This window comes from Lissotriton helveticus, chromosome 5_1 (assembly GCF_964261635.1).
Source record: "Lissotriton helveticus chromosome 5_1, aLisHel1.1, whole genome shotgun sequence".
In the NCBI taxonomy this organism is placed as follows: domain Eukaryota; kingdom Metazoa; phylum Chordata; class Amphibia; order Caudata; family Salamandridae; genus Lissotriton; species Lissotriton helveticus.
In genome coordinates this window covers 925,624,511-925,649,410 of record NC_136065.1, presented here as the reverse complement: position 1 = coordinate 925,649,410, position 24,900 = coordinate 925,624,511, and the positions used below count along the sequence as shown (strand labels likewise).

The window sequence follows — 24,900 nt, the reverse complement described above, 5'->3', positions numbered from 1 at the left end:
TGTGCGAGATGCAAATAAAACCACACCACGGAAAATAGGGTTTTCGGGCCGGCTGCGGGCGATACCTTAACTGTTAAGGTATCACTGCCGCCGGCCCGAAAACCGGAAGTTCGGGAGCATGAAGCTGGCCGTTGGGCGGGACGTCCGCCTTCTGCGAGAAGCCCGCGCCCACAGAGTGCCTGGCAGAGAGCAGCAGTGGTGACGCAGGGCTCCCATGCCTAAGGGAGAGGCCCGCGGTGACTGCACACGTAAGGAGGAGCAGAAGTGGCGGCTGAGGCCACCGATGCAAGTTCGGGGCTCCCATGAGTGAGGGAAGCCCCGCGTGTGCCAGGTGTTGCGGCAGAGATGACACCAGGGGAGTCCTGAGCGTGACGGAGCCAGCCTGTAGCCCGGTGAGTGGGTCTTAGTTGTAGGGGGGAGGTGTCTGTGTTTGTGTGTGTGTGTGTGTGTGCGTGTGTGTGTGTGTGTGTGTGTGTGTGTGTGTGTGTGTGTGCGCGCGTGATTGTAGGAGGCTGACTTGCCTCAGAAGCGGGACAAGAGATGTGCACAGCGCATGCCTGTACGCGCGCGTACACCTGCTAAAATCGCCGAAAGCCTGCGTGTGCCCATCTCCTGTCCCACTTCCAAGGCAATTCCCTATCAATAGAGCTCACTGGAGACAAGACAGCAGTGCTTTGCACTGCTTACGCCAGGCTCGACCTAAAAAGCATGGGTCAGTGGGTCAGCCGGGCAACTTCACAGTGAGTGGTGGCATTCTTTTTTTTCACAAGGAGCATGTGTGCACAAAAAGTAGTCCCCTTTGATGCCAAGGAAAGCTGTGGTTAAGTGTGCTTTTAAAGACAAAATAATTTTTGATTTCTGCCTTTTTTTGTACTGGTGAGGACCTGGCATCTCTCCCAACAATAATGCTTTTTTAAATTTTATTTAAATGTTGGCAAAAGAAAGCATGCTTTGACGAAGCCAAAGGACAGTCATCTCTGTAAAAACTCTGCCAACCGCTGGCAGAACGGAGTTTACTGGTGCTTCTGCTCACTCAGGAGGTTGCTTTAAGGGAACAGTGGTTCTGACACCAGTTTGCTTACTCACTCAGGAGGTTGGCCAGGCCCCTTCATTGCTTTTAGTGACTGCACCACGCCCATTCAAGTGTCATCTCATTGTCCAGCCTTTGCGACTGCGTTCCACAGGGAGCTTCAACCATTTTGCACGTGTGCTATACCTCCCTGCTACCTACCCACTTCTTGTGCAATCAATCCCAAATGTGTCAGTGTGTGGGAGAAAAGATGGCAGCGACGGGAGTAGCAGAGTGAGATTCACAAAGCGGAGCTTTAGGAGACCAAGCAAAAAAGCGTCAGACAGCTCCCAAGTGAGTTTGAGAACGCTATCGGTTCTAACAACCCACAGACCCTTTGACTGTTTTAGATTGCGTGCTTCCGTTCGTTGCACGTCCGTCAGGCTCTTTATGGAGCAATGCACTCCACTGCATTGCTTGAAGTGCTATTGAACACCTGAAAAGAATGGTCAATCAACATATGTTTGATATTTTATCTTACACTCAGACTGTTAGAAGAACAGTTAATAATTCCTTTTGTCAATGCTTGGGCGTGAGCCTAACACCAAGATGGCCATCCTGTGACTCTTCTTCACTGTCACCAGATAGATAGCCATCTTAGTGTCAGGCTCACACTTAAGGGCTGACTAAAAAAAGAAAATCTGATGCAGGAACAAAACGATAAATGCTTTGTCAACAGCGTCAAAGTTCGACTCAAAGTATCTATTGCATCAGTTTTCTATTTATTTAATTACTTGGTTTGTCAGTGCTAAAATGACCACCCAGTGGCCTAATTCCCTGTCACAGCAATGCTGCTCACACTGTGAGCCTTTCCAGGAATCCCTGTGCTCTGGCACCTTAGTTACTTTCCTCTGCCATAGGACCAATACATCCACTCAGCACACCCCACTCTACTGTGAGTTTGTCGGTGGGCCACTGCTGCTGTTCAGCATGCCTGCCGGGTCTCTGCTACTGCAAATATCGACAAAGACAAGAGGTCTGGCTTGTAAATCAAAATACGAGCTACACTTTTTGGCTTTGCCAATGCTTCTTTTATTTCCTTCCTCATCTAACCTCACTCTCCCTTATTCCTAGGTCTCTCAGCGTTTTACATGAAACATTGTAATAACTTACTTAGTGTTAAAAGTTGGTGTATTAGTAAAGCGCACACCTATCCATGGAAGCCAACTAAATGAAGATCACAGAATAGTGATATTGTATTGTATTGCATTGTAACATTTATTTAGCACTTAAAACCCCTTGTGGTGTGTTGCCCACTTGAGTAGCATGCTACACTGTGGAGCATATCTCTTGGGAAGGATGTTGTCTTTATTTCGATCCTATGTGGGACGTGTTTCCATATCTGATAGAGACTTCTAGCTGCAGATTCCTTACATTTGAATTTCCAAGGCGTCAGACTGTGTCCAGAACATTTTCGTGAGAAGTATCCTCACGAAAGTATCCGCCGGTAGGTGGTGTCGTTCGGCTCTACATGCATCATCGACATCATCCGTGCCGAAAGTGACGTTTGTGGCACCAGTATGGTTGCCACCTAGGCGCGCTGATGTCATTTCTTTCCTTTCACGCTAGCTGCCGCTAATATGAAGAAGAGCTACCTTTTCAGTCACTGTTTGACTGCCTTTTTTGGACTTTTTGTCTACTCTTTTAAGGTTTTTCCTCCTCGTGTGACAGGGATGTCCTCCAGGAAAGCTGGCTTCAAGCCCTGCGGAGTCTGTCATCGACCAATGTTGGTGACGGATCCGCATCTTATATGCCTTTGGTGTCTCGAGCCTGACCACGACTCTAAGTCTTGCTCCGACTGCCGCTCCGCTAAGGACTTGCGGGAGTGGTCCCTCAAGTTCATGGTGATTCTGTGGGCGATGCTGTGAAACTCAAGGTCCCGGTCAAGGGGAAGGTCCTAAGAGTTGTTGTGGAGTCAGAGATCCTCGTACTACTCCAAATCAAGACATTCAGGTAAGTTTGACATAAGAAGAAGAAGTCAAAGAGGTCTTTGACTTCTACTCGTCCGTCGGCCGACAAGACCAGTGAGCTTCAACATTCAAGGCCTGGCTTCTCAGTAGAGCCTGAGCCTGGGCTGACTCCGTGCCTGCCTGGTTTTCCAGGTGCCGGAGCGACTCACACCCAACTAAAGGAGTTTTATGGGACAATGCGCCTTATATTTGGGTCAACCGACCCCAAGGGCATGTATGGGGACTGTCTCGAAACCCCCCGTAACCCGTGACTCACCTCCCGCTCCGCCTCCGTGGTTACCATATGTCCTGCAACCCGATGACGACGATGAGAGCCAAGAAATAAAACAAACACTGAAGGAGGATTCTTGTTTAATACCGCAGTGTGGAGACACAGCGTTCCTAAGGCCGAGTCTAAGGAGTTGGTACACCAAGGCCAATCAGATGTGAGAAGAGGAGGAGAAAAGGAGATGGGAACATTGATGAGGGACAAACAGGAAAAGGAAGAAGATGCCGAAAGCAAGAAGGACGTCATTGGGTAGAGCTCCAACCAGGAAGAAGATGCCGGTGAGGAGGAGGACGCTACAGCCATGGAGAAGGGAGTCGCCCATAGAGACCTCGACAGAGAAGACGCCCCCACTGAAGATGCTGAGGACGGGGAGCATCTTGGCGACTTGTCCGAGGAGTGATGGTTCCCAGAGGAAGTGAGGAGTCTGCCGCAACTCTGGAGAGTTGCAGCATCCCGCAGTATGTGATACAGGAGAAGGGGGCTAAGGGCGGGTATCGGGACAAGCCAAGAGAGCATAACTTAGAGTCCCGCTTTTAGGACGCACGCCTACTATTTCCTCATTCTATTACCCTTTTGAGAGTTTGCTATATTGTATCTACTTCTCTCTGTTTTCTTTTGCACACCTTTTCCTCACCGCCTCGAGTCACACCCACCTTTCTTTTCCTTCTTCCTCTCCCACAAAAGGGGCCTCCAAAGATGTACTATGAGACCAATACTACAAGGAAGAAAGGAGACATGAGGGGGCTGATGAATAGTATGCATATGCATGCTCTTTTTTGTGTGCTTTCCTTTGCTCACTCATTCACTTTAGCACAAATTCCTCCACTTGGGTGTGGTGAAAGAATACTGATAGGTACGACAACCATACTTAGAGCTTTTTTTCTTTTGTGTTGTTCCACTCCACGGCAAGCCACCTGGGACCCCTCCTTGAAGATGTAGATGCACCTAGAAGACACCAAGAAGAAAAAGGACAGTGAAGAACAACTGTGCATATTATATGAACTCCCTCCCTTTCATGCAACTGTCAAGTGAACAACTGAAATAAAAGATTCACTATTAACCCTATACGGCCTCCTTGCTTCTGTTTCCGCCCATCCCTCCGACAGCCTGACTATGGGCCCGCAGTGCTGGAAGAGGCCCCATCTGGTTCTGCACCAGTCCTGCCCCAGATTCAGTCGGGCCCCAAGGATCCGTTCCCAAATCTGGACTGGCACTGGTTGTACCAACCCGACCTTCCCTGTTGCCCATCCTGATGCTGACGCTCTCGGTGATGCCGGCACCCACAGGCAGCGCCATCCCCATGCTGATCCTCGACTCAGATTGGGAGCCGGAGGGGTGTCAGCTGATGCCATATCCAGCGCTGACAGGAGCCTTGCATCCTAGATCGGAGCCTGAGCCCTATTTCCTTGGGTTAGAACTCTAGAATGAATTTGAAGGATCGCTGGACCCTGAGGGATACCAGACATATGAAGAAAACGTTAACATGGACTGGTGTGAGGAACTGGTTGAAGCCAGTGGGCTGTATACTTCTCCAGATACTGGTATGCTTTTCCCCCCTACTGTGGCTATGGAGGAGGGAGCTTCTTATGCAATTGTGGTGCGGAGTGTAGCTGAGGTCCTCAACCTTCAGTTGCCATTGGTGGCATTCAAGGCTAATATCTTGACAGAGGTGCTGCAACTGGGAGTCCTCCCATTGGAACGACTACTCCCATTCAATGAGGCCCTCACTGACGTCCTGTTGAGGACTTGGTCCAAACCCCACACAGGGGCTCCTGTGAATAGGATGATTGCCCTCCACCATCGCCCTACCATAGAGATCTTGGTGGTCTAAGCCTCAATGTCCCAAAGCACATTCCCTACCACTCCCCTGGATAGGGAATCCAAGAGTCTGGACTCTTTGGGGAAAAACATCTTTTTTTTCCCCACAAGCCTGGCATTGTGGTCCGTGAACACTGCATGTCTTTTGGGCTGCTATCTGAGGCAGTTGCTGATGAGAGAGATGCATCAAAGTTCTCTATCCGTTATGCACTTGGCACGACTAACTGTCTGAGCAGAGCAGTTTCGTCGATGGTGGCCTTGAGGCCAACTGGTTAAGGATGACTGACTTTCTAGGGAATGTCCATTCCTGTCTTATGGACATGCCCTTTGATAGTACCCATCACTTCGAAGACAAGGCAGATTTGGCACTGGAGCCCTTCAAGGACAGTCAGGCTACGTCCAGGTCCTTGGGCCTTCCTAATGCCCCATGCCACCCTCAAACCACTGTTTGCTCCTTTCATTGCTAGGGAAGGGGCTTCCAGACGCTCCAGTTCCCTCCCAGCCACCAAGACATGCATGCTCCCCAGCCTTCGCATACCAAGGGTGCAGTACCCACAGACCTCGTTGGTCAGGTAGCGAGTGGTCTGGTCAGTCCACCAACCCCCAGCAGCCCCCATATCCTCCTAATTTGCTCCATTACCAGCATGGGCATCAAGTTGGTGGAAGGATTCACCATCACCTGCTGCACTGGCAGGCCCTTACATCGTACAGGTGGGTTTTGCAAATCATCCAAAGGGGCTACTCCCTCCCCTTTGTGACTACCCATTCCTCCATGCCATCCCTTCTCCGTTCGATCCAACTGGAATTGAAAGCCTTTCCACCCTCCATCAAGGGAAGGCTAGTGCAAGTGTTCAAGGACACCACCACCACGTATAGTACTGCAACAAACAGAGTGGGGTGGGGTTGTGGACCCTATGTCAAGAGATCCTGCATCTCTGGACATGGCTCGAACAGCAAGGCATATCCCTGGTGGTTCAATACCTGCGGTGCTCTCTTAACGCCAGGGTGGACGAACACAGCCGTCGATACCTAGTGAATCATGAATGGTGTCTCCAACCAGAGGTAGCGCAAGGTCTCTTTCAACAGTGGCAAGAGACGTGGTTAGATCTGTTCGCCTCTGCTGAGAACATGCAATGTCAGCAGTTTGGGCGCGTTGGAGTTTACAAGGCGGCTCTCGTTTGAGACACTTTTCATCTTGAGTGGAGCAAAGGCCTTATATCCACCTTTCCACCTATACCACTCCCGCTGATAGTTCTCAAGAAGATCAAGAACAACTGGGCATAAATCATCCTAGTGAATCCATGTTGGGCATGGAGAGTCTGGTATACTGAGCCGTTGAGCATGGCCATTGATCCTCCGATCCGGCTGCCCCTTCAGGAGAATCTTCACTTGCAGCAGCAGGGGAGGGTCCTCCACCCAAACCTTTCGAGTCTCCTCATTTTTTTGCATGGAGATTGAGCGGACCCAGTTGACAGCTTTCAATCTTCCTCCTAAAGTCTGCAATGTCAGCTTGGCAGCCAGGCGTCCTTCCACTAAGATGGTATATGCCTGCCATTGGAAACAATTTGTAGCAAGGTGTGCAGAAAAAGACATTGATTCTCTTTCTGCCCCCTTTCTGAAGTTTTACTCCTCATTCTTTACCTTGCCCGGGTCTCTGCTCTGGGCACTCTTAATCTTTCTGCTCTTTCTTCCTTTTTGCGGCTGCCTGACCAACTCTCTCTATTCATATCCCTTATTGTACATAGGTTGCTAAAAGGTCTTGTTCATCTCTTCCCTCCTTCACCAATTTGTCATGCCTCAGTGGGACCTTAATCTGGTGTTAATTTTCTTGATGTGTGCTTCTTTCAATCCTCTCTACAATTGTCCCCTCTGGCTTCTGATGATTAAAACAGCCTTCCTTGTGGCTATTACATCTGCCAGTAGAGTAAATGAGCTGCAAGCCTTATCATCTACACTGCCTTACTTATCAGTCTATCAAGACAAACTGTTGCTTTCAACCGAAAGCGGTTACCCCATTCCACTTAGGCAAATCAATCACTCAGCCTATCTTTTACGCTCCTCCATATCTCTCTAATGAAGAGGTGCGACTCCACAGTCTGGACCCAAAAAGAGCATTGTTGCGCTATCTTGAATTCACATGAGAGTTCCGGATGGATGACCAACTCTTCGTGCCATATGTTGGTGTGAAGGTAGACCGGGCTGTGCAGAAGCAGGGCATCTCCAGATGGGTCGTGCTCTGCATTAAAATCTGCTACACATTTGCCAAGAAACAACCTCCAGAAGGTGTGCAAGCTCATTCCACCAATGCTAAAGCTGCGACCACTGTTTTAGCTCGCGGAGTTCTGGTCTTGGATATGTTCCTGGCAGCAATGGTGGCTTCCCTGCACACATTCAACACACATTAGTGTCAGGTCAGTCAGGTGCGTAGGTATGGGTACTTTGCCCATTCAGTCCTGCAGGACTTTCTTGTTTGAAATTGGTCCACAGACCCACCGGGGGGTGATATCGCTTAAGTATCCCTCCATAAGTAAAGGAATTTGCAACTAGAAGTCTCTATCAGATAAACAGGTTACTTACCTTTGGTAACAACTTATCTGGTAGAGACTTTGAGCCTTATTCCAAGTTTGGCTGTCCAACCACCGTAGGACCATGTTCGCCCTTGCCAGCAGCCCATGGCTCTTGCGGTCCAAAGACCGCCGTATTATGAGTCGACTACAGGGACAGCGGTGTGGAGGCGGGGATACTGCAGCGGTGGTAAGTATTATTACCAAATATCTCAATGCCTGTATGTGTAGGACAATGCCATATACCCATTACTGGGGTTTGGCCAATATGTGGGCAGTCCTGGCAATGGGTATATGGTACGAAAATTCCTCACCTGAAGGTCGCCACACACAGGGTTGTACATTGGAATCTGCCTGGGAGAAGAAGAATGGGGTGAGTACGCACCCCAAATCTTTTGTCACTGTCACCTTGAAGCAAGAAGTCGGACCACCTCGGTCTGCTCGTGGAACAGGCAACTCGTAATATGCACAGCAGTGCAGCTTCCCTACTACTATCCTATGGTGGTGGGCTTTCCCCCAACTGCGAACCCGCATGTCTGCTGGTGGTCTTGGCTGTCCAGCGGCTGACTTTATAAAGCCAATCTGCGCAACTTTATCTAGTGGCAGATTCCTTACTGACCCACCCATCCTCCCCACTCTGCGAACTGATTTCTAGGGGAAGGATGACTCCACACTAGTGGTCAGTGTTCTTCATGACTCTATGCTTCTGGTGTGGAAAGTCATGAAAGAAAACTGATGTCAGCGCGCTTAGGTGATGTCTATATAGGTGCTGTGGACGTCACTTACAGAGCGGACAGCATTGCACGTGGAGCCTAACGATGCCACCTACTAGCACAGAGGGACTGCTCATGAAAAATCTTCTGGATCCAGTCTGATATCTGGGAAATTCAAAGGTTAGGAATCTGCTGCTAAAGTCTCCACAATATGAGGCATTGCCGAAGGTAAGAAAGTTGATCGTCATGCACGATGACCACCGAGGTGCAGTTATTGAGATATTGAATGTAAATGTAAAAATGTAAATGTAAATTGATACTTGTATAGCGCACTACTCACCCGCAAGGGTCTCAAGGCGCTTGTACGAATACCGCTGTGGAACCCATCCTGGCTTTCCCTGTGAGGTGTCCACTCCTGGGCACCTCCAAGGTGGAGGCCAGGCATCCTTAGCGTTGTCGGGCCGTTGTGGCGATTAAGCAAGCTATTGCCCAGAGTTGCAGAGTGGGACTCCATGATTGGAATAGGCACCGAGGCGAGAATTATCAGGTCTGTGGAATTTTGAGCCCAAGACCCGCCGAGGCGGGGAATTGAACCCTGGTCCCAGGCTAGACCTCTGCATCAGGGTCTGCCGCTCTAACCATTGAGCCACACTTCTCCATATGCATCGCTTAGTGGTGTAATGGATGATGAAGTGTGAAAAAAGACACATAATTTATTGTTAGAAGTATGCTAGCAGCCTTGATCAGCTCTGCATGTCCCTTTTTGGTACATTCACCACAGTCCATTATGTTGGTCATTGCACCACATCATCCATTCCGAAATTTCATGGCCCTGAGGAGGCATAGGTGTGATTCAGAGATGGTCAGAGATCTGCCTTAATGGACTGCGTTACAGTGATCCCTTATATGATTGTCATTATAAGGTGTCAAAAAGTGGTCACAGTATATAGGTAATCGAGACCTGCAGTGGTGAACTATGTTCTCTGGTGTCCAGTGATGTAGAGCAGATACCTTCAGTCATTTCATCCCGGTCCAGTTGGTGTTAAGTGGTTAGCTGCCATAGATTAGTAAGAGTACTGGATGACAGACATGAGCTGTACTGGTCTGTCTTCAGTGGCGTGGTCAGTGTGTCATGGACTGTAGTGTTACCCCAGTATTGCAACTTTCATAGATTCCCATGCTTTGTATCATTCCCCGTCGTCGGAATGGGAGTCTCGGTAACAAAAATACCATAGCTGTAGGTACAAAAGACCAAGGAAAAAGGCCCAGGCCTCATTCCCTTTTGTAGCATATCACCCTCTTTGTGTAAAAGAGACCAAACTTAGGCCTCAGCCAATCAGAAGTGCCTCACCCCTTAGAACCTTCCTGAAGGAACCTCAGAGCCTCAGATTTTCTACCGCACGTTGTGCTTAGGGAGTCTCCTTTGAACTCTGCTCAGCTTCTACTTTTACAAAGGATTTCTTCAGGATTACTTCTTCAAAATCTTCAACTTCACTTCAGAATTGTTGGCTGCCTTCCAGGATGTCAGAAATGGAGAAGAAAAAAGCCCTTTTCAAGCCTTGTTCCACCTGTGGTAAGAAAAGGCTTTTTGTGGAAAATAGGCACAAGGACTGCATTTACTGCCTCTATCCTGACCACCAGGCTGCGGACTGTAAGATCTGTCGCACCTTTTCGGCCAAGACCCTCCGGGACCGTGAGGGAAGACTCTTGACATGGCTCCATAATCTGAAGACCAGGAAAGATACTGTCTCCAGTGACAGTGAGGATGCAGCATCAATGGCTTCTTCAAGAAGGTCAGTGAAGAGCGGTAGGGGTTCCCCTTCGCCTTCTATGGAAAGATCTTCCAAGGCCTCAAAAAAGACCCCCAGTGACTCTGAGAGCCCAGGTCCCAGCAAATCTCCTCACCGAGGTGTAAAGGAGAGGGAAGGACCAGATTCGCTTTCTAAGGGTGAGGAGACTGTCACATCCTTCAAAAAGCCTTCTTCCCAGTCTTCTGAGAGGAGTTCCAAGTCCTCGACGACGAAGACGTCGACGGCGGAGGTTCCGACGATGAAAAAATCAAAGGCTGCATTGATGTCCTCGACGATCCCGTTGACAGGGGAATCTTCGACGAAGGTTCCGTCGACAGCGGTTTCTTCACCGTCGGCGACGCCGACGACGACGAAGACGCCGACAGCGTCGCCGACGACAAAGGTGCCGACGACGAAGGCGCCGGCGACAAAGCCGTCGACGACGAAGGTGCCGACGACGAAGGTGCCGCCGACGAAGGTGCCGACGACGGCAGTTCCAATCTCACCGTCGACGATGGTGCTGACGTCGACGATCACGTCGACGACAATGTCGACGGTGACGGTCTCGTCGGCGAAAGCATCGACGACGACAACTTTAACAACGACAACGGCTGGCGTGTCGACTATTTCCTCGTCGACGACTTCGACGTCCCCGATCTCGTCGACACTTATACAACCGTCGACGACGGAACCGTCGACGATCTTATCCTCTGAAAAGAGAATTACCATTTCGGTGACGCGGATCACGCCGGAAGTTACTTCTCCGATGGCTATGTCTCCTCTACTGTCAACCATGCTTCTACAGGAAGGAGATTCTGAGGAGGAGGACCAGGACTCATACAGCTATGCTTATAGTCCCTCCCAACTACTAGTCAAATGCCAGGACACTGACACTGAGGGCGACTACGGACGCGAGGATGTGGGCCATCATCAGTCGCCCAGTCACAGCATCATGCTGAGCAGGAGATGGTTTCAGTGCCATCTTCGTTTCTTCAAGATCTGCATAAGATGCTACAGGACTATAAATCTAAAGCGAGTAGGCCTACTCCGGTGCCATCCACGCCAGTGACTACTGCAGAGATGTCAGCCTCATTCATGACGCCTTCCACTCCAGCTCCAGTTTCCCCTCGGCCTCAAATATCCATCCATCATGAGTCCTCCGGGTTACAAGACGTCCATGATGATTCCTCGGATGAGGGTCAACAATCGGATCATGGCTCTATTCCGGATACCGAATATGACGAATACATCCTTCCGGATCAAGCAACACCAGTCCCAGAGCCGGCGGATTCCCCGCCTGCAGACATTGGAGGCTTCCATCAGCTGATGGAGAGAGCCGCTGCGAGATTCAAATTGGCCATGCCTAAAGTTGCCACGGATTGCTTTTTATACGATTTCAAGGAGCCTTTCATGAAATCAACTAGGTCCATTCCTATTGTGGATCATGTGTGGAAGGAGGGCCTAAAAGCCATGAAAAACCCAGCGACGGTGGTCCCGGTGCTACCGCGTCTAGAGAAAAAATACAAAGCACCAGTTGATGGCCCGGCAGCCTTAACGGGTCATCCCAAACCAGACTCTGTGATCTCGCAAGCTGCGCAGAGGAAATCCCGTAACCCCTCTGCTCCCTTAACAACTCCTCCGGACAAAGAAGGGCGGAGGTTGGATAATGTGGGGAAGAGATTCTCGTCTATGGCAAGTTTGCTGGTGCGAGCGGCAAATGCCCTAGCAATCATGGGTAGATACGACCGCCAGCTTTGGTGTGATGTCGCTCCATACATTGACCAGCTAACTCCGGAATCTACGACTGAGGCAAAGAAAATCTTGCAGGAGGGAGAAGCAACGTCGATGGAGATCATTGACTGCGCAATGGATATTGCGACAACGGCGTTCCATTCTTTAGCTGGGGCGGCAGTCCTCCGCCGCCAAGGGTGGCTCAAGGCTACTTGGTTTAGGCCTGAAATTCAAAACAAGGTCCTGGATCTTCCCTTTGATGGGGAAGCATTATTTGGCAAACTGGTGGACGACACGCTTCAGGACATAAAAAAGGAAACAGACACTGCCAGGTCCTTGGGGACCCTTCAATACAGAAAGTCTCCTTTTAAAGGATCTCGAGGTAGAGGTGGAAACTACAGAGGTTCCTATCACCAACAGCAACGCTATTCCACCACGGGCTCAGGGTCCCAGCAATACCGTCAGACTTATCAACAGCGGCAAGGCCAGCCTACCAACTACTCCAGGCCTTACAATAAGGGGAAACAGGCTGGACGGGGACGAGATTCGTCCAAACGCCAATAGCGGCCTCCTGGCTCTTCCTACTGGACCCTCCTTCAAGAGATCATCAGTTGGAGGCAGGGTCACCAAATACCTTCACAACTGGTCCAGGATAACATCGGACCGTTGGGTGCTAAACATCATTCGGAAAGGGCATACCCTGGAATTCACGCAAGTCCCTCCACCCAAGCCCCCGGCAGCCATTCCATCGAAACACCAGCGTCTCCTGCGGCTCGAGGTCCAACAGATGCTCTGGAAAGGAGCGATAGAGCCGGTGCCTGCAAACCAAAGGGGACAAGGATTTTATTCCAGGTTCTTCCTGGTAAAAAAGACGCAAGAAAAGTGGCGCCCCATTTTAGACCTCAGGGAGCTAAACACCTATCTCATCTCCTTGTCCTTCCTGATGGTCTCTCTCCAGGACATCTTGAAGCTCATCAACCCGGGGGATTTCATGGCCACACTCGATCTCGAGGATGCGTATTTCCACATTCCGATTCACCCAGCACACAGAAGGTTTCTGCGATTCACAGTAGCCAAGAGCCATTTTCAGTTCAGGGTCTTAGACTCCGTTCGGCCCCGAGAATTTTCACAAAGGTGTTGGCGCCAGTAGCAGCTTTCCTGCGAAGGAACCATTTCCAGGTCTTCCCCTACCTGGACGACTGGTTACTGAAGGCTCCGTCCAGAGAGGCAGCGCTGGAGGCTGTTCAAGCTTGTACCAATCTGTTTCAGAATCTGGAGCTCACTCTGAACAAAGAGAAGTCTTGCCTGCTCCCGTCCAGAAAGGCTCGCTTCCTGGGAGCCATCTTGGATTCCAAGCTCTCAAGGGCCTTCCCTACTCAGGAAAGGAGAGACAAATTACAAACCCTGGCTCAGGATTTGCGCAGAAAAAAGTGTCTTTCAGTTCGCCGCTACAAGTCTCTGCTGGGGGTGATTTCATCATGTATCCCACTAATTCCCCATTGCAGACTAAGGATGCGTCCTCTGCAGGAGCAACTAGACAACCAGTGGCAGCAGGTCCACGGTGCATTCGAAGACAGAGTGATGATCACTCCAAGCATGAAGGAAGCAGCGTTATGGTGGACAAATCAAGACAACTTGTCCCAAGGTCTATCCTTCGAAAGCGTCCCGTCTCCGCAAGTGATAACAACGGACGCGTCATTGGAGGGTTGGGGTGCAGTGATGCAAGACCTGCATGTCAGCGGTCATTGGTCACCCCAGGAGAAGCGCCTCCACATCAACCTGTTAGAGCTACGAGCGATACGACTGGCTCTGCAAGCTTTTCTTCCTCGCCTGCAAGGTTCACATGTGCTTATCAGGACGGACAACACCACGGCCATGCACTATGTGAACAAAGAAGGGGGAACCAGATCTCGTCCATTGTCGCAGGAAGCTCAGCAGATCTGGGAGTGGGCGATCCTTCAGACGGTTTCGCTACGAGCAGAACACTTACCAGGCGTCCTAAACGAAAACGCCGACAGACTGAGCAGGTTATCCTCAGTCAGCCACGAATGGGAATTGAATCAGAGAGTCTTGGAGGAGGTCTTCAGCCAGTGGGGTAGACCAGAGATCGATCTTTTTGCCACTCCGACCAACAAGAAATGCCGGTCTTATGCAAGCAGGCTTCCCCGTCGAGATTCTCTGGGGAGTGCGCTTTCGATAGCATGGTCGAGGACATTTGTCTACGCTTTTCCTCCCATACCTCTGATCCCACGACTCATCAAGAAGATCAAGGTGGAGCCGTGCAGGATGATCCTTATAGCCCCTGCTTGGCCGAGGCAGTTCTGGTTCACGGAACTCCATCTGCTCTCGATGGCCCCTCCTGTTCCTTTGGAGGTTCGTCCAGATCTCCTCACGATGTCCGAGGGACAAGTTTGGCACCCGGATCCGCAGTCCCTACACCTGATTGCATTGATCCTGAGCAGCGAGAATTTATGATCCTGCCCATTTCTAGTGAGATTAAGGAGGTTCTTTCTCAGGAAAGAGCTCCTTCTACGAACAGGACTTACCGTCTTAAGTGGAAGAGATTCTGTTGCTGGTGCAAGACAGAAAGCATTGATCCTTTCACTTCCAAGCCTCATCAAATCCTTCCTTATCTGCTGTCCTTGGCCAAATTGGGACTAGCCCATTCATCAATTAAGGTCCACTTGGCAGCCATGTCGAGGTTCAGGAGGACGGGCTCTGGACCCTCCTTGTGGTCCTCCAGAATTGTCAAACAATTTCTAAAGGGATTGTTCAGAATTTATCCACCAGTGAGACCACCGCCTCCGACATGGCATCTGAATCTAGTCCTTTCACAACTCATGAAGGGCCCATTTGAACCAATCCATCGTTCTGACATGAAATACCTTTCTTGGAAATTGGCTCTCCTCCTCGCTCTCACGTCGGCTAGGCGTGTTGGTGAATTACAGGCCTTGACTATCCAAGAACCCTTCCTTCAATTCAAAAGAAACACTGTCATCATGAGGACTAACCCGAAGTTTATGCCTAATGTCCCCTCGGACTTCCATTTGAATGAGCCGGTCATTCTGAAGGCGTTCTTTCCTCAACCGGCTACACCAGCAGAGAGCACATTACATTCGCTCGATGTGCAACGATGTTTGAAATTCTACTTGGAGCGTACTAAGAGTTTTCGGAAAACCTCTCAGTTATTTGTTGGCTTCGGAGGTCCAAGCAAGGGCCTTCCTCTTTCCAAACAGGGCATTTCCAGATGGATCACGAGTGCCATTCTGCATTGTCACACTGCTGCAGGAAAACCTCTGACTGGAAAGGTTCGAGCGCATTCCACGAGATCTGTGGCTTCTTCTACAGCCCTTTTCGCGGGTGTACAGATCAAAGACATTTGCAGAACTGCTACCTGGAGCAGCGTTCACACATTTACCAGGCATTACTGCTTGGAGTCCCTACAACAAGGTGATGTGGCAGTAGGACAGGCTGTCCTGAGGAACCTCTTCCAATGAGTGGTGAGCTTTCCTTTCTCTCCCACCTTCCGTCTTTCACATTTTGTATCTTTATGTCATGTTGCCTATTGCTATATTGTGATGATGCAAAATGTGGTTCTGTTACTAACTGCTTGCTACTCTGATACAAAGCATGGGAATCTATGAAAGTTCCAATACTGGGGTAAGAAAACAAGTTACTTACCTGTAACTTTGGTTCCCCAGTATTGGTAACTTTCATAGTTTCCCATGCGCCCACCCACCTCCCCGAGGAAAGCTCAGCCTACAACAGATATGGTGTCTAAGTACACAACGGCTACGAAAATCTGAGGCTCTGAGGTTCCTTCAGGAAGGTTCTAAGGGGTGAGGCACTTCTGATTGGCTGAGGCCTAAGTTTAGTCTCTTTTACACAAAGAGGGTGATATGCTACAAAAGTGAATGAGGCCTGGGCCTTTTTCCTTGGTCTTTTGTACCTACAGCTATGGTATTTTTGTTACCGAGACTCCCATTCCGACGACAGGGAATGATACAAAGCATGGGAATCTATGAAAGTTACCAATACTGGGGAACCAAAGTTACAGTTAAGTAACTTGTTTTCTTAGAAAGGAAATGGAAACCCTTGCTGCTGTCTGAATTATAAACAGCAATAATCAGGTTCAGGCGTCCTTTGGGCCCTGTACCACTGCACCTACTGCACCAATGGAAGCTATGCCCCTATCTGCCTTATGTAAGTATTTGAGAGCCATGGAATGTAAGCAAATTAATATGCAGCCTGTCTTAAATTACAAGTGGCTGTACAACATCTAAGTGTTTGAGTATTAGTCAAGACCAGAAGAGACTGCATACCTGGCAGCAATTATTCTTGCCTCTGGATGGGTCACATACATATTATTACTAAGTATTGCTTGGTGGGTAGGCACAAAGCTTTAGAGCCTTTATCTTACCAAACGGAACTTGGATATCAAGTAGTTGATCTGTGAGGCGGGAATGATAACCCTTTCGAGGCTTGTAAGAGCTATTCCCTGTGGTGATGAATGGCGACTTTATGGCGTTCTGGCGGTGGCTTGGCATAGTTTCTCTCTTTCCAATCCATGGTAGGCAGCGCACTTATCCTGTCGACCTGTACCTTAGTGCCTGGGTTGGATGCCCTAAGGGACTTGTTGAAGCAGGAGGGAAATTCCTAGTGGTCAGGTGACCTAGGTCAAAGGGGAGCCCTATGAGTCAGAGTATGTGTGCTTATGCAGACCAAAATTCACAAGCTTCCTAAATGGGGCGCTGTTGCCAGGGAAATACTACGTGGTTTGGGAGGTGCAAAGGATATGGAGGAAGTTGATCACATAATTTTCCCAGGCTGAATGCTCTGATGGATTGCTTTGAGTATATTAGGGGAGGGGAGTAGGAGAAAGGAGAGGGAGAGAAGCCCTTGTCACTTGACCAAAAATCTCCGTGGTCTTGGGCAGGGAAAGGTGAAAAGTCCAGTTGACAGAAATAACCATAACTGCCAGAGCTCAGCCAGACATCAACCCCCACAGATAATACAATGGGCTTCAGACTGAATGGAAACAACTTTTTTACTGCTGAGATGATGCAACTAAATTAAATTCACATAATAATCACAGTACTACATTGCATTGTCGATTTCTGAAGACACAAAACATGCCCATATTCTATAAAGGCCAGGCATGTATGATAATCGAAATCACTTGTGTGGATACCACCAGCTGTAGCAAGAAAGACTTGCGATCGCGATTCAAGTAGCTACTTTTGCTATACTCAGGACAGGACTAGATGGCGGATAAAAGAGCTGTTGCAAACCTGGGTTTAAAAATACTGACAAAATAAGTAGGGGCATAGCTGTCAGCAGGCTTCATGTCATGAGGACGAACATGCTGGTAACTATAGATAACTTTTTCCATTTTACAAATAGGTGCTTATGCCTTTGTCTGATATCCTAGGGCTTTCTGAAAGCAACGCTCATGAAAAAGGAGCCAGTAAGTTTCCCAGACCCTTATGGGATTTTCTCATCGTGGCCGGGCCATTTCCACTGCATTAGGGAACTTGCAATCATGCTGACCCCATTATAGAATCCAGGTTACAAGCCACAGAATGCAGATACCAAACCTGGACTAGATGAGTGCCCCAGGCATTGATCTGGGAAACTCGAGAGCTCCTGGCTCTGTAAGAGTAAAGAGAAGTTTCTGTCTGTAAGGTTGTAGAGGGCTTTGGATGAAGCCATTGAGACCAACAATGACCATCTTGATTTCATCCTGATAGAGTCCAGCCTAGCATTGAAGGTCAGTCTTCATAAATGTAACTAACACTGATTGAAACATAGTTTATTTAAAGTATACAAAGAGGTGCTGTGACTGCAGACAGGGCTTTGTTGATCCATTTAGTATTTGGAGAGCACATCAAAGTTTCAGAAATGAAGAGTTTCTTGTGATACCTTAGTGTCACAGTTTCTGATGTACACCGGTGTCCTGAAGCCACCCCTGCCGAAGCTTCTGGTTATTGTTTTGTACATCAGGGGACTAAGCTGTCTGCTATCCCAAAAAATACAGATCATATTGAATATTATCGGGTGTCCGCTGGCGTTTTGGGCCCTTGACACCTCGTGATTGGAGGTACAGGGCAATGTAACGTTCTGGTATCTTGAAATCTACCTGTCACAAATGGAATTTTGTGAAGCCCTATGGGTGTCTTGGTTGTCTGGCACCATCAGCTTAGAATCAGGAACACACAAAAGCTTTCAAGGCCTATAGCTCAGGAATGTCTGGCATCAGGAGAATTTTGTTTTGTCTGATGAGCCCTAATATGCTGTGGCTACTCTGGAAAGCATTAGCAAACTGAAGGAAACCTGACCATTCAATGTAACAATCAACAGATCATGAATGAAAGCTGTCAGTTGCTGGATTTTAGTGCCACTCTCATTTATAATATTATGCAATACCTCAGCCACAAGTTAATAATATGTCTTCCCAGTAATGATCAGTTCTGTAAATAAGAAATCGAAATTCAGTAAAACATTGTTTATGGCAAGATTCAACTGTCCATGATGCATGATTGTGGCCTTCATCCATCTCATTGAGCGTATGTAGCCTGAAAAGAAAAAGTTCAAAAAAATATTGGTGATTAGGGCTTTGAAGCTGATGGACAGCTTTTGATGATATGCGTGCCAGTGCTGGTAGGGGAAACATCCTTTACAACGCAACTTTTACCACGCAGTGCCTTTACGACGCAACTTTTACAACGCAAACCATTACAACGCATTGCGCTGGGGGCGCTCTAGGATAGGGAATAGGTTTAATGTACTATCCAACACCTTCCCTATTATCCACGGGGACTGGAGTTGGAATAGTAAATTATACTATTCACTATCCAGCGCCCCAAAGCACTATGTGTTGTAATGGTATGCGTTGTAAGAACCGCGTTGTAAAAGCCTGCGACGTAAAAGCATGCGTTGTAATGTCATACATCCGCTGGTAGTCATTAGAGAGTGATCAGTCTAGGGGTTGGTGTGATGTTACATGCTGGTGCCTGTAACAGGAGGGATTGCTATACGGATGGCTGTTATAAATGGGCCAGAGTGCAGGGTCTAAGACCTGAAAAAGGCCATTTCCTCTGTCCAATGTAAGATGACAAGTCCCTTGACTGCAGAGTAATATTTAAAACCTGGGAGGTAGAGCTATATTTTTTCTCAGGAATGTTGCTGGCACCTGGCTGCTTCGGCTTTTTGGCAATGTGGGATTTCTGTGCTATATTCATCCCTTTCCATTTTGCCGACTCCCTTGTTCCATTTCTGACAGCTCTTCATGTTGCTCTGGCCTTTATGGCACACTAGGGGCCCATGATCTAGATAGGATCCATAACATAAGACGCCGGCCTGTTTGCGAACAACATCCTCTGGAACACCAAGATTCTGCAGTTTTTCATCCACAGATTTCTCTTGCCGGAAATGAGATAAAAGTTCGGGTGAAATCAGATTTAAGATGAAGAAAAGATGTGTATACGGGTGCAGAAACGCTGATTCCAGCATATTACTCGATAATCACATAATCAGTTTTAAATCCACACCAGAATTACTGATGCCCTAACTATAGGTTGTTCGATGGGGACGTAGTGTGCGGGGGACTGGACGAACTTTTGGTACTTGATTCCTGCCCATTTGTAAGGAGTCCTTAATTCTCATCTTAATTTTCCTTTTACTCCCCTTGCCTTTGTTTTCAGTATAGCAGACTTTGGCAGGAAGCACGGTATGCTACTTTCCAATATCCTTCCAATTTTAGGCTGCTTGTTGCACTATTTAATATCTGAAATCAAAATATTTGATTGATGCCCTTGGTTCAGTGTTTCTATTTACAATGGTTTCCTTCCCAATTTTTCAATTGAGTGCACACTTTTCATATACCCAGCTGTAGATCATGAGCCAAAAAACAAGTATAATTCACCTGTAGGTTTACTCCTGATACCTCTGTTTTTAACTGATAAAAAAAACAAATGTGTAGCCGCAGAGACCGTACATTGACAGTGCAAGCAAGCGTAAGCTTAAATGTAGATTGAGCAGAATAATGGCGTGCTTCTTTGCAACAGCAGCATATAGGAAACCACTCCACACTGGGCACTCTAGTAAAAGGATGATGGCACGACTAGCATGCCTTTACGTATGCATTGAGCAAGGATCCTTTAGGATGATAAGCGAGCCGTGATGACAATACTTCTTTTCAGATGTAGTTGGTTATGGTTTATTAATGGGGTGCAGGAGGGTTCCACTCGAAGAATGAAAAAGTTATTTGCAGCTGCGACGAGGCATGTGTCGTCTCATGTGCTGTGTATTTTTATAGCGCTAAGAATGAAGCTGAACTACATAAAATTTTTCTCCTACCCAAATGGAAGTCATTTTTTATTGGTTCGATTACATGTGTAGTTAGAAATGTGTTTGGAAAATGATAGCATACTTGTGAAATGTGGCTTAAAGTTATCTGAGTGTATGTGACAGACAAAACTGCACTTTGTTGGGCTCCTTACTCGCTCTTCTCCAAGTGCTACTAGGATTTTTTGTGCCAACAGGAACATCGAAGGATACTCAGGAAGAATGACTTCCTATAGAAAGGCAACAAGGATTTTTTTTTACTCTGATGTTTGAAAAGAAAGGAAATTATGTAGAGAATACCTAGAATTTATCATAGTTGTTAACCATGTGTCAAAACATATAAGAAATATGTCCTACTCCTGCTTGCCAGCTACCAAAAATGTGAGGACGGTATTTCTGGGATCCTTCCTCAACACAAACCAACCAATGCAACCAACAGTGCAGTGCAAGGGAGTACCAGGCTTTGCCATTACAGCAGGACGCTGTGATGTGACTTCGCCTCGAGGGTTCTTCCCTTTCAGAACTCACACAAGCCAGTTGGAGACCACTAGCACCCTTCTTACAAAGATTTAAAAAATGCATAGAACTGTGCACGTACGAAAGGTGCCGTCAGTACGTTCGCTTTCTTAAACTATGAGAAGTAAAAACTTCTCACCGGTTGTTCAAAAATGTTTGTAACGTATTGACCTGGTCTCTGTGCCAAATAAACAAAAACACATAGATTTACTGAAAAAGAACAGGTAATTTAATCAAAAAGAAATACGTCTACATTTGTCACATATTTTGTTTTTAATTGCAGAATTTTGGGCCTAGAAATCTTCAACATTTATAGATTTGAATTTGTTAGCTCCTGGCCTCCAAACCCCAACCCATCTGATCTAACTTATTCAGGAATGGGTTTACAGTGTTTATTGCATTTTTCTATAAAATCAGTTTTTTCTATCATATGAAATGTATTTTTCCCATGTAGAAAAAACCCTTACACAATTGCCTATAACCTCTGTTCCTCCGTAGTTGTTTTCTGTGACTTTACACATTATGTGCTTTAGGTACCCACAAAGTTCAACATTGTATGAATCATCTGAAGTTGTGATCTCCTGCCTCCTTATACTTTTTTCAGTCCCTTTCCCCTTCACTACCACAAATATACTCATGTAGATAAGTATACTTTTCAGCATGAGTAATTGGAAATCTCGGTTAGGGAATTGACATACATAAATTCAATCTTTCGCACATCTAACAGACACTTCGGAGAACAAGCAATTTGTGAATGAGAATCAGTCTTGAAATATAACTAGAAAATTAAATGTCTAAATAAAGGTTTCTCAAGTCTTGTGCAATTGATAGAGAACAAACATTAAAGTAGTGGGCGTGCATGAATGCGTACACCCAGTGAGCTATGGCGCACATGTATGAAAATTATATTTTGGGTAGATTCTGTGGAGTATAAATGATCTGCTCTGCAAATACAGTTTCTATATTGCATGATTTGGGCATCTGCTAACAAGGTTCTTTATGTGTCTTCTGTTTGATCAACACAGATTATTCACTTCGAATTCGTTTGACGTGATTGGTGATGATGCCTTCACTGGTCTTCCCCATCTAGAATATTTGTAAGTAGTCGTGGGTAATGTCTGAAAGAGGCTGAACTTAGTTTCTCCATTTACTGTCATTCTAATGTTTTTTTATGGCTTATTACAGATTTATAGAAAACAACAAAATCAAGACTCTTTCAAGAAATGCATTTCGCGGACTGAAAAGTTTAATTCATCTGTAAGTGCTGAGATTTCCTTATTGTGATCTCTAGATTTTTTTTTTCAAATTCTATTCTCGACAGTATGTAAGCCAACTTCAGAGCACACAGTTCCAATTAGCTGGTTTTCCAAAATTTAAAAAAAGATCTGATATGCCATTGAAATATTCTTAAAATTGCTTCAAGAGCCGTCAATCTTCAAAAAACATTTTATGTTTATTCCTTAAATAGTTTGAGACAACATTTGTTCTAACCTGTTTATCATTAATGCTTTTTTACTATAAAATATTTTTCCAACCAAGTGCACCCTACAATGTATCCAGCTACGCCTGCTAAAGCCAATTCTCACTACTACTATGAGTAGTAAACTATGCTTTCTTATATATACCTACCTTATCTATACAGTGGTAGTCTATATTCTGGAGTTGATAGTCCTTTGCTGCAGGTAAATACCACCCCACCCCAACCAGTCAGGGTTTCGGTCAAAACACTCTACCGAGACGGCCCTGCTATTTACAGCAGAGACCCTACGAGCGGCCATGGACCAGGGAAAGAAGGCTGTCCTAATCCTACTTGACCTGTCGGCAGCCTTCGACACGGTCTCACATAACATCTTAGTGGACCGGTTGGCTGCCGCAGGTGTAGGGGGGCAGGTCCTGGCATGGCTCAGGAATTTCCTCAGCAATAGACGCCAAGTCACAGTGTTGGGTCAATACCAGTCTGAAGCAAAGGTCGTCAGTTCAGGGGTCCCCCAGGGCTCGAGTCTAAGTCCTGTACTTTTTAATCTGTACATGGTACCCCTAGTGAAACTGATCGCATCATTTCAGATCAGTTCAATATCATACGCTGACGACACCCAACTCATCCTGGTGTTGGACAGGGAATGGCCTGGTGCCGAAGAAGATCTTAAGGAATGTCTAGCAGCAACATTTAAATGGATGACTGACAATCGTTTAAAATGTAATGCTGGAAAGACAGAAATCCTGCCATTTGGGAATCACAATCTGTTCTCCCCAAAAATGTGTTGGCCTGCGGATGCAGAAGCCCCTCCCAACACAATTACATCTGTGCGCAACTTGGGCATCAAGTTCGATGACCAACTATCTTTTAAACATCAAGCGGTGGCTGTAGCTGGGACGTGTTTCCAGATTATAAAAGCTTTGAGGAAGTTTTTTGATCTTCTCCCGTTGTCGGCCAGAAAAACGGCTGCAGTGGCCCTAATAAATTCCAGGTTGGACTATTGTAACGGCTTATATGCTGGAGCTAACAAAACCGTTCTCCATAGGTTACAAATGGTCCAACATGCAGCGGCCCGCCTTGTACTACGTTGGCCCCGTAGGTCTTCAGCCTCAGCAGCACTTAATACACTCCACTGGCTACCAATAGGTAAAAGAATCCTGTTTAAGATCCTTATAATTACCTTCAGGGCATTCCATCAGCAAGGTCCAAAATACCTGTGTAATGGTTTCAAAAGATATTACCCAACACGCTGTCTGAGGTCTGCCAGTCAGAATCTGCTTACAATCCCTCGATTCAAGCTGGTAACAAAAGGTGGTAAATCCCTTTTTGTACTAGGCACCAAGGCCTGGAATAAGCTTTTGCCCTTTTTACGATCATTGTCCCAAGAAACCCACTTCAGGAAAGCACTAAAAACTTGGGTCTTCTCTTTATCCGATGCGGCATGTAGGGCGCTGGTGTAATGTGTGGTGCAGTGTGCAGGTCATCTTTTTCCCTCCAACCCTTTCATCTGGGTTGGGTGAGCGCCAAGATACTCCTTGGAGTGATAGGAGCGCTATAGAAGTGTCCTTTACATTACATTACATAGTGTGATCATATATCGTGCCATCCATGTATGGAAGATTTACCACAAGTCCTTGACCTAAAACTATTTTTGTGTTTCCTTATAACCAGTAATCACGTCTAAATGTTAACGCTGCAGTTTGTGTTTAATTGGAGATTGTGGCTGAGTTTTAATGCAAGCTTGAGAGCTGGAGGGCCTGCTTTTTAGCTGTTGCTCCTCATCATTGATGGGCCTAAATGGTTTGTAATATATTGTATATGATATGGGAGAAACATGTATATTTATTGCAGATTAGCACTGCCTTATATTCCAGAAGAAGTCCATTGGTAGCCATGAGGTAAGTTGTAAGTAAGAGGTCTATTTAGCTTGGTTACATGATGGTAGTTACAGGATGGTAGTTCAGTATATGAGCCCCACCAGGAGCAGCATCCTTGCTGCTCAGCCCACACTCTCCAACTGTCTCTCTCTCTCCACTCCACCAGGCACTCCAACATTCCACTCCCTCAGCAAGCATTCTAACATTCCACATAGACATCACATTCATACTGGCTGAGCAGCAGTTAATAGGTAACCAGGGAAAGGATGCATTATAAGAAATCAAGGTATAACACGTCCCCTTCCCTTGGGAAACCAATAAACAAAGATCATTACAACATTGCACATTAAAAGTACAGTACAAAAGAGAAATATGCAATATGTAAATGGTAATAACAATAGCAGTACAGCATGAAAGATAAATAAGCAATGTCCAAATAACAACTGCAAATATAAAAGAACTAAGGATAGGATTATCCACTTACCAATAATACTGAATAAAAATGGATATTACAAGGTGGTAATATTGTGCAGGACTGGGAGAATGAAGGACACCAATAAGTTGTAAATCACTCACAACTCACCCCCACCTGTACACCACACACACCTGAGAAAACAGTCTCAGGTAAAAACACAGCACAGGGTACATGACCCTCAAATGCACACCCCAAGATGAAACAACAGCACGAGGTACAGGACCCCTGAACACACATCCCCAGGTAAAACAACTGCACGAGGTACAGGACCCCTGAACGCACACCC

At 46.9% G+C, this 24,900-nt stretch overlaps 1 protein-coding gene across 1 annotated transcript in view; it reads left to right on the top strand.

The window, feature by feature from the left end:
* The window catches only part of LGI1 (leucine rich glioma inactivated 1), a 379,191-nt gene that overhangs the window by 73,932 nt on the left and 280,359 nt on the right, over positions 1–24,900 (top strand). The window contains exons 3-4 of the mRNA XM_078643390.1: positions 21,811–21,882; positions 21,971–22,042. Of these exons, the coding sequence (XP_078499516.1) occupies positions 21,811–21,882; positions 21,971–22,042 (144 nt within the window). The remainder of the gene's footprint in view (positions 1–21,810; positions 21,883–21,970; positions 22,043–24,900) is intronic.